Here is a 16607-nt window from a genome sequence, read left to right as displayed (position 1 = left end):
CAAGTCTGTATTCAGCATCTTTATCCTCCTTTTTGTACCATCTGCTTAACTCTTCCAAATCCAAATGGTTTTTCAGCACCTCTCCGTGTCAAACACAGGGCCCTGGAGATTGGCAGTTTGGGGAACTTTGGCAGAACGTTGATCCACAGACACTTGTAATTTCACGAGGAAATCTTCAAGACATTTTGAGAATGGTTGAGAATGGGCGTGGTGGCCTGATGGTGAGGCAGCAGACAGATAACCCTCCCAGGGACTGCTATCAGGAGCTGAGGCGGCCACACTTAGAGTTATTACAGGAAGCAGTTGGAGCACTCACAGGAAGGGTGCCCTCATGTCCATCATGTGCTGGTGAAAACCGGACATACCTGACTGTTAAATACATAACAGTTATCTTAACAGCCCTGTACTTGTCTAGAAGAAATAAGATACAACTGAAAAATATACAGTGATCTTACCCCAAAAAAAGGCACCTCTCTCGCATAAACATATGACTAAATTAAAAGAAAAATACTGACCCAACCAGCTGGAGTCTATTTGTAAACAGTCTCAGGTCAAGTCAGTGTTTGTATCAGCTACTTCAGTAACCATAGAAGATTCCTGTTTCAATGACTGGCAGCAGCAGGTGCAATTTTGAGACCACAAGGTGTCAAGAAGGTTGAGCGAAGTGGGCAGTTGGCAACATAATGCATTCAATGCATTTGGTGCTGTGAGTAATTCTGAATGCCACAGGGCTGCTGTGCTGTCTGTGAATTAAACAAGAAAATGGAGAGCATCACTTTCCCGCATTAACACAGTAACGTCTATGGGAAGAATCTTATGCAACTTTGAAGAAACATTGTTAACTACTGTCATTTGCTTCAATTCACTTTGAGATGTGCTCCAGAATAGCCTCATTTTCTTTTCTACTTGTCAGAAAATAACATGGAGGCTGTAGAATCAAGGCTGATGTTAGTAGTGCCATGACCTTAAGAGTTGTGCTGTTGGTAATTTCCAAGAATCTGAAGAGAATGTGTGACCCAAACGAATTTTTATATGCGTTTTACTAAGAGACTATAAACTGGTTTTCTTTTCTTTTATTACTTTTAAAATTATCATACAACAAAATTGACTTTCTTTTTTGGTGTACAGTTCTACAAATTTTAATCCATGTGTAGACTTGTATAACCATCTCCGCAGTCAGGACACAGAACAGTTCCATCACCCCAAAAAACTCTCTCGTGCTGTCAATCTATAGTCATGCCCTTCCCGCCCCCAATCCCTGGAAACCACTGATCTAGTCTTCATCACTGTCGTTTTGTCTTTTGAGGATATTATGCAAATGGAATAATACAGTGTGTAACCTTTTGAGACTGGCTTCTTTCACTTAGCACAGTGCCTTTGAGATTTATCCAGATTGCTACATGTATCCATAGTTCTTTTTTAATTTTTTTTGTGAGGAAGATCAGCCCTGAGCTAACGTCCATGCCAATCCCCCTCTTTTTGCTGAGGAAGACCGGCTCTGAGCTAACATCTATTGCCAATCCTCCTCCTTTTTTTTTTTTTCCCCCTGAAGCCCCAGTAGATAGTTGTATGTCATAGTTGCACATCCTTCTGGTTGCTGTATGTGGGACGTGGCCTCAGCATGGCTGGAGAAGCGGTGCGTCGGTGCATGCCTGGGATCCAAACCCGGGCCGCCAGTAGTGGAGCGCACACACTTAACCACTAAGCCACGGGGCTGGCCCTTTTTTTTTTTTTTTTTTATAACTGCTGTGTATTGTGTAGAGTACCATAGTTTGTTTACCCATTTACCCACTGAGGAACATTTAGGTTGTGGTGATTATAAGTAGACCTTCTTTTAATTTTTGTGTGCACCTAAGGTTTCAATTCTCTAGGATAAACGGCCAGGAGTGGGATTGCTGGGTCATAGGGTAAGTGTATGTCTAACTTTATAAGAAATTGCTGAGCTGTTTTCCAGAGTAACTGTACCATTTTGCATTCCCTCCAGCAGTGTAGGAGGGTTCTAGTCGCTCCGGAAGTCCTCAGCACTTGGTATTGTCAGCCATTCTAATAGGTGTATACTGGTATCTCATTGTGGTTTTAATTTGCATTTCCCTAATGGCTAATTAGGCTGCACGTTTTTTCATGTGCTTATGTACCATCATACATCCACTTAAGTAAAGTGTTTGTTCAAGTCTTTTGCCTGTTTTATAATTGGGTTGTTTGTTTTCTTACCATTGAGTTTTGAGAATTCTTCATATGTTCTGAATATAAAGCCTTTGTTGGATAGGTGATTTGCAAATATTTTCCCAATCTGTAGCTTATCTTTTCCTTGTCTTAAAAACATATTTCACATAGCAAAAGTTTTAACTTTTGATGAGGCCAAACATTTTTTTCATTCATGGATTGTGTGTAATAGGCGGGGCCTAAGAAATCGGTGCCAAGCCCCAGGTCCATAATTACAGAGACCACACTGACACCTGCTACTCCCTGGAATGCTCTTCTCCGCCTCATCCTCTTGGTTGTCTCCTTCAAGACCCAGACTTTACGTCCTTAGGAAAGCTTCCTTTCGCCTTTCCTCTTTGCCCCCACGGGCATGTCATTTCCTCCTCATCTGTGTACCCTCTGTGGACACACATCTTCTTGACTCTAATTTCTGGTTACATGCTCCTCCCACCAGGTAAGGAACTCCGGGGGGAGGGGGCAAGCCCTGGCCTTATTCCCCTTTGTTTCCCCAGCACGTGAATTAGTACATAGTAGGTGCTCAACACATTCACTGAAAAAATAGGAATAATTAATATCTAAAGACATTATCCTTCTATCCTTAGTAATTATCCTTAGTAATTCTCCTTAGGGACAATTTGAGTATTTATAAAAAAAAATGTTATTGTCTGAAGGACGTTTAAAAACTATCCTCAATTTAAAATTGAAAGTTTGTTATTCTTTGAGACATCTGTTGCTTTAGTCATCTGAATGAACTTGCTGCAGAACATCTTTTCTCAGAGGAACAGATGTAAGAGAATGAATGAAATTTGTGTAGAATCATGGGAGATTTTAAGTAGCTAAAACAATTGATACCAATTGATGATATTGAAAAATAAAACTAAACAATTTTATCTACAAAAATTAAGTTTTTGTTCATTGTCAGTCTGTTCAAGTAAGATCCATATCATCAAAATTCTTGAGTGCCCAACTTATTGGTAGCCACTAATTACGTAAAGAAGTCCTGGGGAACCAGCTCTCCAGTTGGGGAGAACATTTACATACCAAATAAATCCTCTGGGAATGAAGCTACCTTCTGATGATGAGGATAAAATCTTCGCAAATTATATGAAACAGCATCCTATTGCCAAATAATAATATTCATAGGGAGTTAGATGTATTAGCTTTCATTTATTTATAACAGAACAAGATAAAGGGACGAATTATCTTCCAGGCAAGCTTCTGAAGATTAACAAAGTTTGTTTTGGTATCCTTGGTGGCCTCTCTCTGGATCTGCTTTTCCTCTATCTCCACATTCCCAGGGTCCTCCAGCTCTCTGTTCCTGGCCATGGCTTACAAGGGCTGGGAGCTGCCTGTAAGGGCAATAGACTGAATCTGGGGTCTTAAGAGTGAGAGACGTCCGGACTGGTGGATCTGTCCATGGTTGCTTTGTCCTAGGTGGGCATACCTGGGAATCAGGAGAGGAATCCGAAGGTTGGAGAAGAAAAGTCTGGCAGAGACAACATTGGGGACAGGGACCAGAACTGATAGGAATGCTGGCCAGAATTAGGTGTGAACAGGAGAAATGGGATAATTTCAGGCTAAGACTGTGAAAGGTGAGTTTCTAGGAATAACTTGCTTTATAGAAGATGGACTGGTGGACCTAACTATCTCTCACATTGATGCTGGAAAGGATTCCACGGCTGTCACTCATACAATCTTTGACATCCTCATCCATTTCTTGACCTTCCCTCCTCTGTAGATACTCAGTTTTCTGCCTACTAACACCCTTTATGAAAATAGGAAAGAATCTGAAATCAAACATTAACATTTGTTGGGCAATTACACTTCGCTATGAATTTTAGTCATTATATCAGCTTAAACAGTCATTGCCGTGTTAAGAAGTGTTTTAAAATCTCTAGTTGTAGAATGAAAGATTTTATCTCCTATTAACACTCTAAGTAAGCAGATTGGGGGAAATATTTTTGCTTATAATTCCTTAAGAGACATACATATCTATACTCCCGAAGGGATTGTTTCTTTACATATTCTTAAAAAACTGTGAATCTCTTCTGAAATTACTACTTTGTTTCTTCCAAGTAGCACTGCAGTGCTCAAAAGTTTGTTATACACTGAGCATTCCAGCCATGTGAGTTAAGTCCAGTTTCCGGTTGCTATCTGCTAGGTCACACGTCCAGCCGAGGCTGAACGCCAGTGATTCCTTACATGCATCACCTGGGCTCCGGTCCAACTGCCCCCACCCATGCTTTCATTTCACCTTGTTAATCTAGCGCCCACAGAGCCTCCAACAGGTCAGACCTCTCAGAGCCTTTTAATTCCACACAGTCCCTGCTGGGAGGAAGCCATTGAACAAATTGTTTTTAAAAGTCTCCAATACCTAGTTATCTGACTGCATTAAAATAAACAGAATGTCTGTAATCTTCAGCTTCTTTTATAAAAATGTCTAACAAACTGACAACGGTTAAGGGCCTACGCATCAGTAGCTTCAAACTGATTATTCTTTAAATTTTTGTTTGACATTTATATAGAGGAACAGGAAAAAGTGGATTTTCTATTATTAAAAAGTGTGCATAGATTCAGAATCACTCAGTTACCTTTCTCTAAACAAACCTCTCATCAAATGTTCAAAGCATTGTCCGTGTTTGGAATGGGGGTGGTATATACTCTCACACACATATATGCAATCTACAATCTATATCTGTAGTTCTTGTTCTACAGTTTGTGTGCGTGTAATTTTATCAAACCAGACAACTGGTGGCAGAGTAGAGGGCATAAAAATAATTGAATAAATTAATAGACTCCAGAAAATTCCACCATGCTATGCATTATTTAATTTCAAAATTTCAGTGGAGACTGCACGTGCACATTGCCAACATACTCAACAGAGTGAGGTCAGCACTTGTGGGAAGGGTGTTTCTCTCCCCTCAGGGCCCATCTGCTTCTGAGGGAACAGAGCCAATTTACATTTCACAATTCCATAAGGAGGAGGGTGTGGAGACCTAAGTTAACTGGCACCACTGATGCTTTAGTGCCCCTTATAGATTGTTTCCCCTGGATAGTTGCCTGGCAATCTTGACCCATGACCTGGCTCTGACTAAATTCCTACATCCGTTATGAAGGAGCCAAATTATGTGTAACAGGAGTGGGTGGCGTGTACTTTGGCATGAAGTTTTTATGGTGCCAAGACTATATATAACCTTTTATATTGGGGGATGGGAGTGGAGTGGTTGAGAAATGCCTATTTGGCTATTCTGAGCAGGTGGGCTAAACTAAAGGTTACCCAAGCCTTTTTCTCTCCTGAGTGTGTAATGTGTTCTGCATCTGTAGGATCATAGTGGGACCCAGGAGACAGAGACTAACAAATCCGAGCTGTGGAATCAAGAGTGTGAGGAAGTTGAGAACGCTGCCCAGGGAGTGGTTGCAGTGATCACTGTAGAGGCTGTGCTAGGAGGGGTGGTATATGAGAAGAATGCGTGGAGCAGCTGGTGGCCTCAATGAGGTGAAGGGCACCTGTAGTGGGAGAGTGGCAGTGAAAAAGTTGGACAAAGAGAGCTTGGTGGCATAGTGGACCTTCTGATAGTAATGCGGCAGGTGGAGTGGTAACAAGGTCCAGAGTAGAGCTATGGCAGAGAGTTGTCTCAGGGGAATGGGTGTGAAGGTCTTAGGAGCTGTGGAGGAAGGGAAATTTGAGGCTAGGGTGTTGGTTGGTTCACCAGTGAGAATGTTGAAATTACCTAAGATGATGGTATACTCAATGTAGAGAGGAAAACCATGAACCAGATGCATTCTTCAGTGTAGAGGAGGCAAAGAGAAGAATGTAGGTAACAGCATTGAGAGAGGAAGACAGGAAGGTTTGGCAGATGGTAGGCACCTACTAAGAAAGAAGGGTGTTAGTGTGAGGGCAAAGAGTAATGATCAGAAAGTGGCAAAGAAGCACTGAGGTCTACCTTTCCTCCATTAGCTCTACACCCCATCTCTCAGCTGAGGGCTAGGAGAATGAGCAGCCTCCCCTGGGAGGGCAGTGGGAGAAGCAGGAACCTTGGGCAGAGTTAAGTCTGGGTAAAACCAGGAAGTAGATGTAGCATTCTGTGAAGAAGTTAAGGAGTGTTTTTACAATGGAATGGGAGTGTTAGGCAGGAAAGTGCAGAGAATTTGGAAGAGGTCAGCTATGGGAGGAAGGGAGTTTCTCAAGGCAACTCAGTACTACATAGAAATGAGCATCCTAAGAGGGCGAAGGATGCATTTGCTTTGGGGGTGTGGGGGTGTAGCAGAGAAATGGAATAGATGCTCCAAGCAGGCATCAGCTGAGACCCCAGGCAATATGGAATATCGGGTGATAGCAGATAGAGGCCTGCTTTTTTTGTGCTGAAGGCTAGCAGAGACTAGCTAATCTGGCTGTGATTGGTTCCCATATACTGGTTAATAGGGTAATGTAATTTTTGCCCCAAATCTCTTTTGGACTGCGTGTGCTCATGGGCCACATTTGCAAGAACTTACCTAATTAGGACTCCAAAGTCTATTTATTTTAAACTTTTAATCTGTTTCAAGTTATTATCACCAATTTATATAACTATCACCAATTAGTTCCTGGGTTTCAAGGACTAATATTGCAGCATTTATTGGAATTGTTCGATACTTATTATTCAAAATTCAGCACAAATTTCCATCACTCTTCAATAGATTTCTTTTTCTTGCCTAATATTACACATTGTTAAATACAGTTACATTTTAGTTTTTCTTTAAAAACAAGTAATTGAATTATGTGAAATCAAAAGGTTATGTTTCTAGCATAGAATGACTGTTTCGATACTCGTGATAGGGCTCAGAACGCAAATGCTATCTTAAAATTTTAACCTTAACAAAAAATCATAAATAAAAGCCCCATTTAAAAAAAGTCACTGATGCAGAACTAAAAATGAGTAACTGAGCACTTTCAGCTGACATCTACATCATTTTGACGCTTAATGGACTCAAATTGCTCATGTAAATCTTACCATTGATGCTACCCATTTCGTGCTGCTGGCCCTTGACAGCACAATGGAAATTTGGGAACTTGTAAGGGCGAGTGATATATCAGACACCAAATCTGCCTGCCTAATAGTATGAGTGGAGGAGACTGAAACTTTGATTTAGTAATGTTTTTACTTAAAATGTCTGGGTCTTCAAAACAAAAATTGTATTTCGTCTTTCTTCATCGTTGGGATTTCTCTGGCTTTCCTTCTTAAGAGTGATTCTGCTTGCAAAGTGTGGGTTGAAATTTAGATATCCTTTACAAATTTAAATATTAAACCGTGTCCCTGTGGGAATGTGACAATTGTCCCTTACATTGAAGACCTCATGGCTCATTGAATATGGCGAGGAGTGCCTATGTAGCACATATTCTAGTCCGTCTTTCTTCATGCGAGGTGTGTGGACGATGCTTTGGTCCTGAAATATTGGGTGCTCATCACCAGCAAAGAGAACAGCTGTTGGCTCCCTTGCCAGAATCCTAAATGAACAGTAAATAAAAAGAACAGAGAGCAGATTTATGAGGTGACCTCTCACCTTGGCTGAACTTTCAATTTGGGTACCTGAACGAATAGTAGGATTTTTGTGTTTTAGAAAAGGATCAGCTTACCTGTAGGCATCAAAGGCCCAGTGCCCACAAATATGGCCTGCAACTTGTGTCTGAGCTAAGACAAAGGCCAGCTATCCCGCATGTGCTCACCTGACCTGTGGGCCCTGATAATTGGTGTCAGGTGAAGGAGTGACTTTTTTTTTTTACTGCCCCCTCCCTAGGATAAGGCAAAGTAGTCATCACATATTTTGCTTTTCTTTACTGTAGGACATTTGCGAAGATATTTCTGATCATGTTGAGCAAATCCATGCCCTCCTTGAAACGGAGTTCTCCCTGAAGCTGCTGTCCTACTCCGTCAATGTGATTGTGGACATCCACGCGGTGCAGCTCCTCTGGCACCAGCTCCGGGTCTCGGTGCTGGTTCTGCGGGAGCGCATTCTGCAAGGTCTGCAGGACGCCAATGGCAACTACACCAGGCAGACGGACATTCTGCAAGCTTTCTCCGAAGAGACCGAGGAGGTGAGTGTTTTCTTTGAAGCCAAGTAATGCATCGTCAAGTGTGACCATTTGAGAATATTTTCAGTTCAGAGAGGTGGGATAGGAATTCTTTGTAGGTAAACAAGCAGGTTCTGAGCCGGGCTTTGAATCTAGGTATAGTGACCAGAGGCTAGGGCACTTCTAATGAGAATGTAGCTTAGACCAGAGTCAGCTCACACCCGGTAGTTTGCACAGATACCGCCAATAGTTGTAGGTGCTAACCTGGCTTCCTGTTCCCCATTCAGTTATTTGATAAATATTTATTGAGCACTTACCGTGTGCCGGGCACCAGATGTTAAGAATAGAATAGTGATGAAAACATGGTCTTTGCCTTTAAAGAGCTTAGAATCTAGTGGGGGATGGAGACAAGTGGACAGACATTAAGGCCAGACTGTGATAAGTCCACATGATGCCACTGGAGGACAGAGAAGGGGCACCTAATTTAGATGACAGGGAAGTCTTTCCAGAACTAGTGGATCTAATCTGAGCTTTGAAGCAAAAGCAGTATTAGACTTGTGAATGGAAGTAGAAAATGTTCTAACAGAAGGAATGGCATGATCAAAGATCCAAAGGTAAGAGAGAAAATGACAGGATCAGAGAGCTACAGACAGGACTGGAGCAAAAAGTCCAAGGGGACCAGGAAGCAGGATTTGAATTAATAGGTAAGAGGAGGTCAGGTCATGAAGATGAAAAGCCATATTAAAAAGCTATATAAGGAGAATTGGACTTTATTTTGAGGACAACAAAGAGTTTGTTCAGGGAATTGACAGGATTAGACTCACACAAGAAAAATCACTCTGGATGCAGTGTGTCAAATGTACTTTAGAATTTTACACAACCAATATATTTATATTTTTTGTACTCAAATTAAGAATAGTTTAAAAAGTTTGTTGTTGTTACTCTTGATGCATGGCTTAAGAATGAACACTGTAAATTTGAATCCAAGTGAACTCTTCTATTCCCAAATAAAATTGACATATATTTATAGAGCTAAGCATTGTGCTCGCTAAGCAGGGGCTGTATGTGTGTGTGTGTGTGTGTGTGTGTGTGTGTGTATAGATACTATATATATACACATAGAATGTGTGCGTATGTACATAGTACCCTGGCTCTTGACACCCAGTTTAGTGCTCTACTTTTGGTTTTGTGGAAAACATATACTGTACAAGTTTATAAGGCACTTATAGATTAAAAGGCCTTGTAGTGAGTGTTGCATAATTCATTAATTGTTAATTTATTAATGTTTCAGTGGCTCCAACATTATCAACAACACAAAACAAATCTGTGCCTATTCTCATAAATGATTTATACTTGTTGATTAGTTTTTTCATAATGATGCTCTTGCTGTGGCAAATACCCTGCAGGCCCTGGAAGTTTATGGGAATCAAAATCCACTAGGCTCACTTCTAACTGGAAGTCACAGTCTTCGTTTTCATTTAGCTTTCCCTGTTCTTGCAGCAGGGAGGCAGGCGATATAGACTTTGTTAGAGTCCTTTTTCCAATCATAGGATGAATATGTGGGTGTGTGCGTGTTAGTCCCCAGCTGCCATCTCTCCCAAGTGGGATTCCTAAAGGGTCCTTATTTGGGACTCTTGTGGTTATGGGAGACTACAAAGAATCCTAAACTGGCCAAGTCTGCCCTGATTCTGGTATCCATGAGGTGTATGCTGATGAGGTGGAGATCAGAGATGGGAAAGCTTGTCTAAACTCTGACGAGATCTCTCTTTACATATCTACCTCGCATTCCCAATCTATGCATTCTTGTTTTTGTTTCTCTCCATGTGTTCTGCTGGTTCTGTCCAACATCCAGTACTGATCAGTCATCAGGTCTGCCCACTTTCTACTACTAGAGGGGCATTAGAAGTTCACTGAGTCAAATCAATTCATTTTACATATCTCTATTCATTCAATAAACATTTACTGATCACCAACTCTTTGTTGTAGAGCTGGGGATATAGCAGTGCTCTAGGGCTTATTGTTACCATTGTGGTTATTGTTATTTTGTGGAATACATTCATCATGCACTCATTGGAACTTGTATCATTCATGAAGTGGTAGCCCAAGAATGATGAAAAGCCATTGAGGCTAACTGATTGTTACTGGCCACTGTTTTCACAGCTATGTTGTAGGTTTATATCAAGTAGTATCCATTATGGTTCTTACAATGTGAGCTCAACAGTTATTTATGGATTTGATTGCAAGCAATTTAGTGCATTTTCATGTTTGAAGTCAGTCTTTAGGCCTGTCGTGGAGATGCAGAATATGCTATGTGAGGGGTAAGGAACAGTGGATTCTCCGCGGTCTGCTTGGTGGATATTTTTCTGTGAATTGAAGTGCTTTCTCCATTACCATCCTTCCTGAAGGAACGGATTCCTGATTCTATTTGTCTGTGCTTCTAGTGTGACTCCATGAGGACATTTCAAAGACTGCTTAGTTTTATTTGTTTCTGCCAGCACACTGGGATTGTGAAAAACAGGGAGAGAATTAGGATAAAATTCTCGGCTTTATCAGAATAAATTCAGCTGTGAAAGATTTGTAGAATGAAAAGGGAAATGGCATAAAACATGCTGATAAAGTAGAATAGTAGACGTCCTTCCAGTGAAGGTGAATTCTTTTTTCTTTTTGGAAGTTAGTTTAGTTTCAGAACCACATTAAAGAATAAGTTTGAAAGTCGAGAAAGTGGCAAGATCTCTCTTTCTCTCCTTGCCAAAACAAAACGTATGAGTTTTATTCTTTTATTTAAATATGGAGCAGACTATATCTTGTAAACAAATTGGTAAATGCCTCACCAAAACAAAACAAATCAAACAAACAAACAAAAAACTCTTTAAGGCAAAGCTCAACATTATGTAAAAGTGTGCTGTACTGAAGTTTTCTATATTTCAGATACAATGATAAGCATTTTATATTTATTGTTTCATTTAGTAAGGAGAGTAAGGGGTATTAAAAATAATTCCACTTTATAGATGGAAAAACTGAATTTAAGAGAGGTTAAGTGAATGTTTAAGGATGTAAATCTAGGAATAATTAAATAAAAACAAAACAAAACCAGCTCTTAACTGATGTCTATTGTAATAATAATAATTCTTTCCTCCCTCCATCCCTTCCTTCCTGCTTTCCTTTCTACCTTCCCTAAATATTTATTGATTTCCTGCTATGTAAAAGGCACTGGCATTCAAAGAAGAGTTAGGAATCACCTTCCTAATTATAATAGACCCTCCGACAGTTCTGAGAGGCGGGCAGGGCAAGTGCTGTTATCCTTATTTTACAGATGATAGTACTGTATCCGTCTTACAGATAAGAGGACTGAGGTTGACAGAAGTGAAGTCACACAAGTAGTGATAACTATTAATAATGCTAACACAGTAGCCAGCATCAGTTAAGAACTAGCCATATGCCGGATGGTATGGTAGCGCTTGACCTAAATGATACCCTCTCCGTGGGAATGCATTGGTGCTTCCAGAGCATCACACCACAGCACTTTGTGTGTTCTTCCATAGCACTTATTATGGGGCAATTTATATATGACAAAGTGTGTGCTAGATTTGAACTGCATGAGAGTCAGCACCAGACTTTAGTCGTCTCTGTATCTCCCACAGCACCTGGTTCATATCACTGTCTATAAAAGTCTGATGACTTGAATTGAATTAAATAATGCAGATAATCACTGCTTTAGGTATAGAAGAGGGAGATACCACTTTAGGTTGGTGGACTGGGATTAATCAGGGAGATTAAGTATCTGATCCTCATAATTTCAGCCTGTGGAAAATGGAAATTCTTAAGAATTATTATTCTGGCGTAAATGAAAATATCGAAGGATTGTTGTTTATTTTCCCCGTGCCCACCAGAAACTGAACTTCGCTTTGCTTCCTGTTCCCCTATCGTTACTTGCTCCTCTCAGTCGGCTGCTGCTTTCTGGAATGCGTTCAGAATCATAGAATCCCAACACGGTAGAGCTGAGAGGCAGCTGAGGCAGGGATGCATGTACCTTTACAAATTGGTGTTTTCAAGTTCTTTGGATAAATACCCAACAGTGGAATAGCTGGATCATATGGTAGTTCTATCCTTGATTTTTTGAGGAATCTCCATACTGTTTTCCATAGTGGCTGCACCAGTTTGCACTCCCACCAGCAGTGTATGAGAGTTGCCTTCTCTCCGCATCCTCTCCAACACATGTTGTTTCCTGTCTTGTTAATTATAGCCATTCTGCCGGGCATGAGGTGATATCTCATTGTAGTTTTGATTTGCATTTCCCTGATAGTTAATAATTTTGAACATCTTTTCATGTGTCTGTTGGCCATCTGTATATCTTCTTTGGAGAAATGTCTGTTCAGGTCTTTTGCCCATTTTTTAATTGGGTTGTTAGTTTTTTTGTTGTTGAGATGCATGAGTTCTTTATATATTTTAGAGATTAACCCCTTATCAGATGTGTGGTTTGCAAATATCTTCTCCCAATTGTTAGGTTGTCTTTTCATTTTGTTGATGGTTTCCTTTGCTGTGCAGAAGGTTTTTAGTTTGATGTAGTCCCATTTGTTTATTTTTTCTATTGTTTCTCTTGCCCGGTCAGAGATGGTGCTTGAAAATATGTTGCTAAGACCAATGTCGAAGAGTGTACTGCCTGTGTTTTCTTCTAGAAGTTTCATAGTTTCAGGTCTTACATTCAAGTCTTGAATCCATTTTGAGTCAATTTTTGTGTATGGTGTAAGGTAAGGGTCTACTTTCATTTTTTTGCATATGGCTATCCAGTTTTCCCAACACCATTTGTTGAAGAGACTTTCTTTTCTCCATTGTATGTTCTTGGCTCCTTTGTCAAAGATTAGCTATCCATAGATGTGTGGGTTTATTTCTGGGCTTTCGATTCTATTCCATTGATCTGTGTGTCTGTTTGTGTGCCAGTACCATGCTGTTTTGGTTACTATAGCTTTGTAGTATATTTTGAAATCAGGGAGTATGATATTTCCAGCTTTGTTCTTTTTTCTCAGGATTCCTTTAGCTTTTCGGGGTCTTTTGTTGTTCCATATAAATTTTAGGATTCTTTGTTCTATTTCTGTGAAAAATGTTGTTGGAACTTTGATAGGGATTGCATTGAATCTATAGATTGCTTTAGGAAGTGTGGACATCTTAACTGTTAATTCTTCCAATCCAAGAGCACGGAATATCTTTCCATTTCTTTGTGTCTTCTTCAATTTCTTTTAGCAATGTTTTATAGTTTTCAGTGTACAGATCTTTCACCTCTTTGGTTAAGTTTATTCCTAGGTATTTTATTCTTTTTGTTGCAATTGTAAATGGAATTGTATTCTTAATTTCTCTTTCTGCTACTTCGTTGTTAGTGTATAGAAATGCAACTGATTTTTGTAGGTTGATTTTGTACCCTGCAACTTTACCGTATTCGTTTATTGCTTCTAAAAGTTATCTGGTGGATTCTCTAGGGTTTTCTATATATAAAATCATGTCATCTGCAAGTAGTGACAGTTTCACTTCTTCCTTTCCAATTTGGATCCCTTTCATTTCTTTCTCTTGCCTGATTGCTCTGGCTAGGACTTCCAGTACTATGTTAAATAGGAGTGGTGACAGTGGGCATCCTTGTCTGGTTCCTGTTCTTAGAGGGATAGCTTTCAGTTTTTCACCATTGAGGATGATATTAGCTGTGGGTTTGTCATATATGGCCTTTATTATGTTGAGGTACTTTCCTTCTATACCCATTTTATTCAGAGTTTTTATCATAAATGGATGCTGTATCTTGTCAAATGCTTTCTCTGCATCTATTGAGATAATCATGTGATTTTTATTCTTCATTTTATTAATGTGGTGTATTACATTGATTGATTTGCGAATATTGAACCATCCCTGCATATCTGGAATAAATCCCACTTGATCATGGTGTATAATCTTTTAACGTATTGTTGTATGCGATTTGCTGGTATTTTGTTGAGGATTTTTGCATTGAAGTTCATCGCTGATATTGGCCTGTAATTTTCTTTTTTTGTGTTGTACTTGTCTGGTTTTGGTATCAGGGTAATGTCGGCTTCGTAGAATGAGTTAGGGAGCTTCCCCCCCTCCTCAATTTTTTGGAAGAGTTTGAGAAGGATAGGTATTAAGTCTTCTTGGAATGTTTGGTAGAATTCAGCAGGGAAGCCGTCTGGTCCTGGACTTTTATTTTTGGGGAGGTTTGTGATTACTGTTTCGATCTCCTTACTGGTGATTGGTCTATTCAAATTCTCTACTTCTTCTTGATCCAGTTTTGGAAGGTTGTATGATTCTAAGAATTTATCCATTTCTTCCAGATTGTCGAATTGGTTGGCATATAGCTTTTCATAGTATTCTCTTATAATCTTTTCTATTTCTGAGGTGTCTGTTGTAGTTTCTCCTCTTTCATTTCTGATTTTACTTATTTGTGCCTTCTCTCTTTTTTTTTCTTGGTGAGTCTAGCTAAAGGTTTGTCAATTTTGTTGATCTTTTCAAAGAACCAGCTCTTGGTTTTATTAATCTTTTCTATTGTTTTTTTAGTCTCTATTTCATTTATTTCTGCTCTGATTTTTATTATTTCCCTTCTTCTACTGATTCAACTAGTTAGTAATTTAAATACCAGCTTATAGGGTAGTTTTGAAACTTAGCCATCATTTATAATACTATTTTTGTAAAAGAGTACCTTCTGAGTACTGAACAACCAAATTAAAAAAAAAAAGAAAAGTTTTTTTTAATACAACCTGCTTTTAAATTGGGACTTTCCATATTACTCTCTTAAAACTTAACACTTAAAGTGTGACTTTCGTTTGGCTGGCTCATTCCTTGGTGTTTTTGGCTTCTGACTTTGTTATTTAAAAAACGTGGTCCAGGTGTGAAACACAAAAGCCACACAATTCCATTTAGACCATTTTTGTTGAGATTGGCATTTAATATTGATTTCTCATTTTTTGCAGTGTAATTTAACATAGGGGTACCTCTCATTTTGAAGAAACTTTCCCTTCAATATACTTGATTAGCAAAAATAATAATATAATAAGTAATAAGAGTGAACACCTATTGATGAGCACTTATCCATGTGCCAGACTTGTGTCCTATGTATATTATCTCCTTTAAGCCTTGCAACAGCCCTATGATGTGGCTTATCATTTCCTTTTCACAGATGAAGGAAATCAAGCTATGGCTCATGGTTACGTGGCTAATTAGTGCTAGAGCTAGAATTTGTCTCTGAAGTTTGGAGGCAAACTTTTAATCACTGAAGTGAACTAAAAATAGGTAATCAGAGGAAGAAATTATGAAGGCATAGATACATTCTAAAATGTCACCATCCATCCATCCATTCATTCATTCAATAGCTGTATCTTTGAATGCTTACTCTCTGCAGATCACTATGCTAAGTGCTGCGGGTATCTTGGTGAGTCAGCAATTTTCTATTGATTTATACTCTCATGGAGCTTACAAACTAGTGAGAGAAACAAATTAATCAAATAATCACAATAGTATTTGTTTACAAATTGAGATCAATTCTTAAAGGAACAACAACATAGTTTTATGAGAGCTTATAAGAAAAGATTCTGACTTACGTGGGGGTCTGGAATCTTGAAGAAGTGAACCCTGATCTGAGGTCTGAGTGATAAATAAGAGTCAACTTGTTAAAGAGGTGTTGTAGGTGGGAAGCTTTCTAGAAAGAGGAAATAGCATGTGCAAAGGCCCTGAGTCAGGAGGAACACAGTGTGTTCAAAAGCTGAAAGGAGGACACTGTGGCTGGGTGCAGCCAAAGAAAGGAGAGTGGCATGATGGAGGCCTCTTCATGTCTGTCCTTGGAGGGGTTTGAGTTTTTAACCTGGAGGCAGCAGGAAGCTAATAAAGGACGTTAAGCAGAGAAGTAACAGCATCAGATTTGCAATTTGGTAAAGGTTACTCTGGTGGCAATGTGGAGAACAAACTGGAGGGGAGGGTATGTCTGTTTAAAATAATATTCAGCGAATCAGAGAAAATTGTGGTGGAGAAGTCAGAGCGTGGACTCTGGGTCAGATGCCTCTGTTCAAGGCCTAGCCCAGCCCTTAGTTGAAAGGCCTTGTGCTACTCATGCTCAGGCTCTGCTTATGTAAGACAGGGACAACTGTGAAGATGTCAGAAGAAAGTTGTTGTGAGGATTAAACGAAAAAGTAGTAGTAATAATCAACTATCCTATTTATAGATGAGGAAACTGAGGCTTAGAAAAGTTAAATGAAGCTTTTCATCATGATCATTTATCTAGATGTTGTGGGGTAAGAGTGAGGGGAATGGGAGTGACGGGCAAGGTGAAGGTCTGAAGGGAGAGAACATCCCAAAAACAAAACAAACAAAT

At 39.6% G+C, this 16607-nt stretch overlaps 1 protein-coding gene across 3 annotated transcripts in view; it reads left to right on the top strand.

The window, feature by feature from the left end:
- The window catches only part of AKAP6 (A-kinase anchoring protein 6), a 467551-nt gene that overhangs the window by 207969 nt on the left and 242975 nt on the right, over window positions 1-16607 (top strand). For all 3 annotated transcript variants that reach the window (XM_087422756.1, XM_014780419.2, XM_087422751.1), the window contains one exon: window positions 8024-8275. In XM_087422756.1, the coding sequence (XP_087278882.1) occupies window positions 8024-8275 (252 nt within the window). The remainder of the gene's footprint in view (window positions 1-8023; window positions 8276-16607) is intronic.

This window comes from Ceratotherium simum, chromosome 3 (assembly GCF_057802395.1).
Source record: "Ceratotherium simum simum isolate JZ-2026a chromosome 3, ASM5780239v1, whole genome shotgun sequence".
NCBI lineage: Eukaryota > Metazoa > Chordata > Mammalia > Perissodactyla > Rhinocerotidae > Ceratotherium > Ceratotherium simum.
The sequence above is the reverse complement of the archived record's forward strand: the minus strand, read 5'-3'. Positions and strand labels throughout refer to the sequence as shown.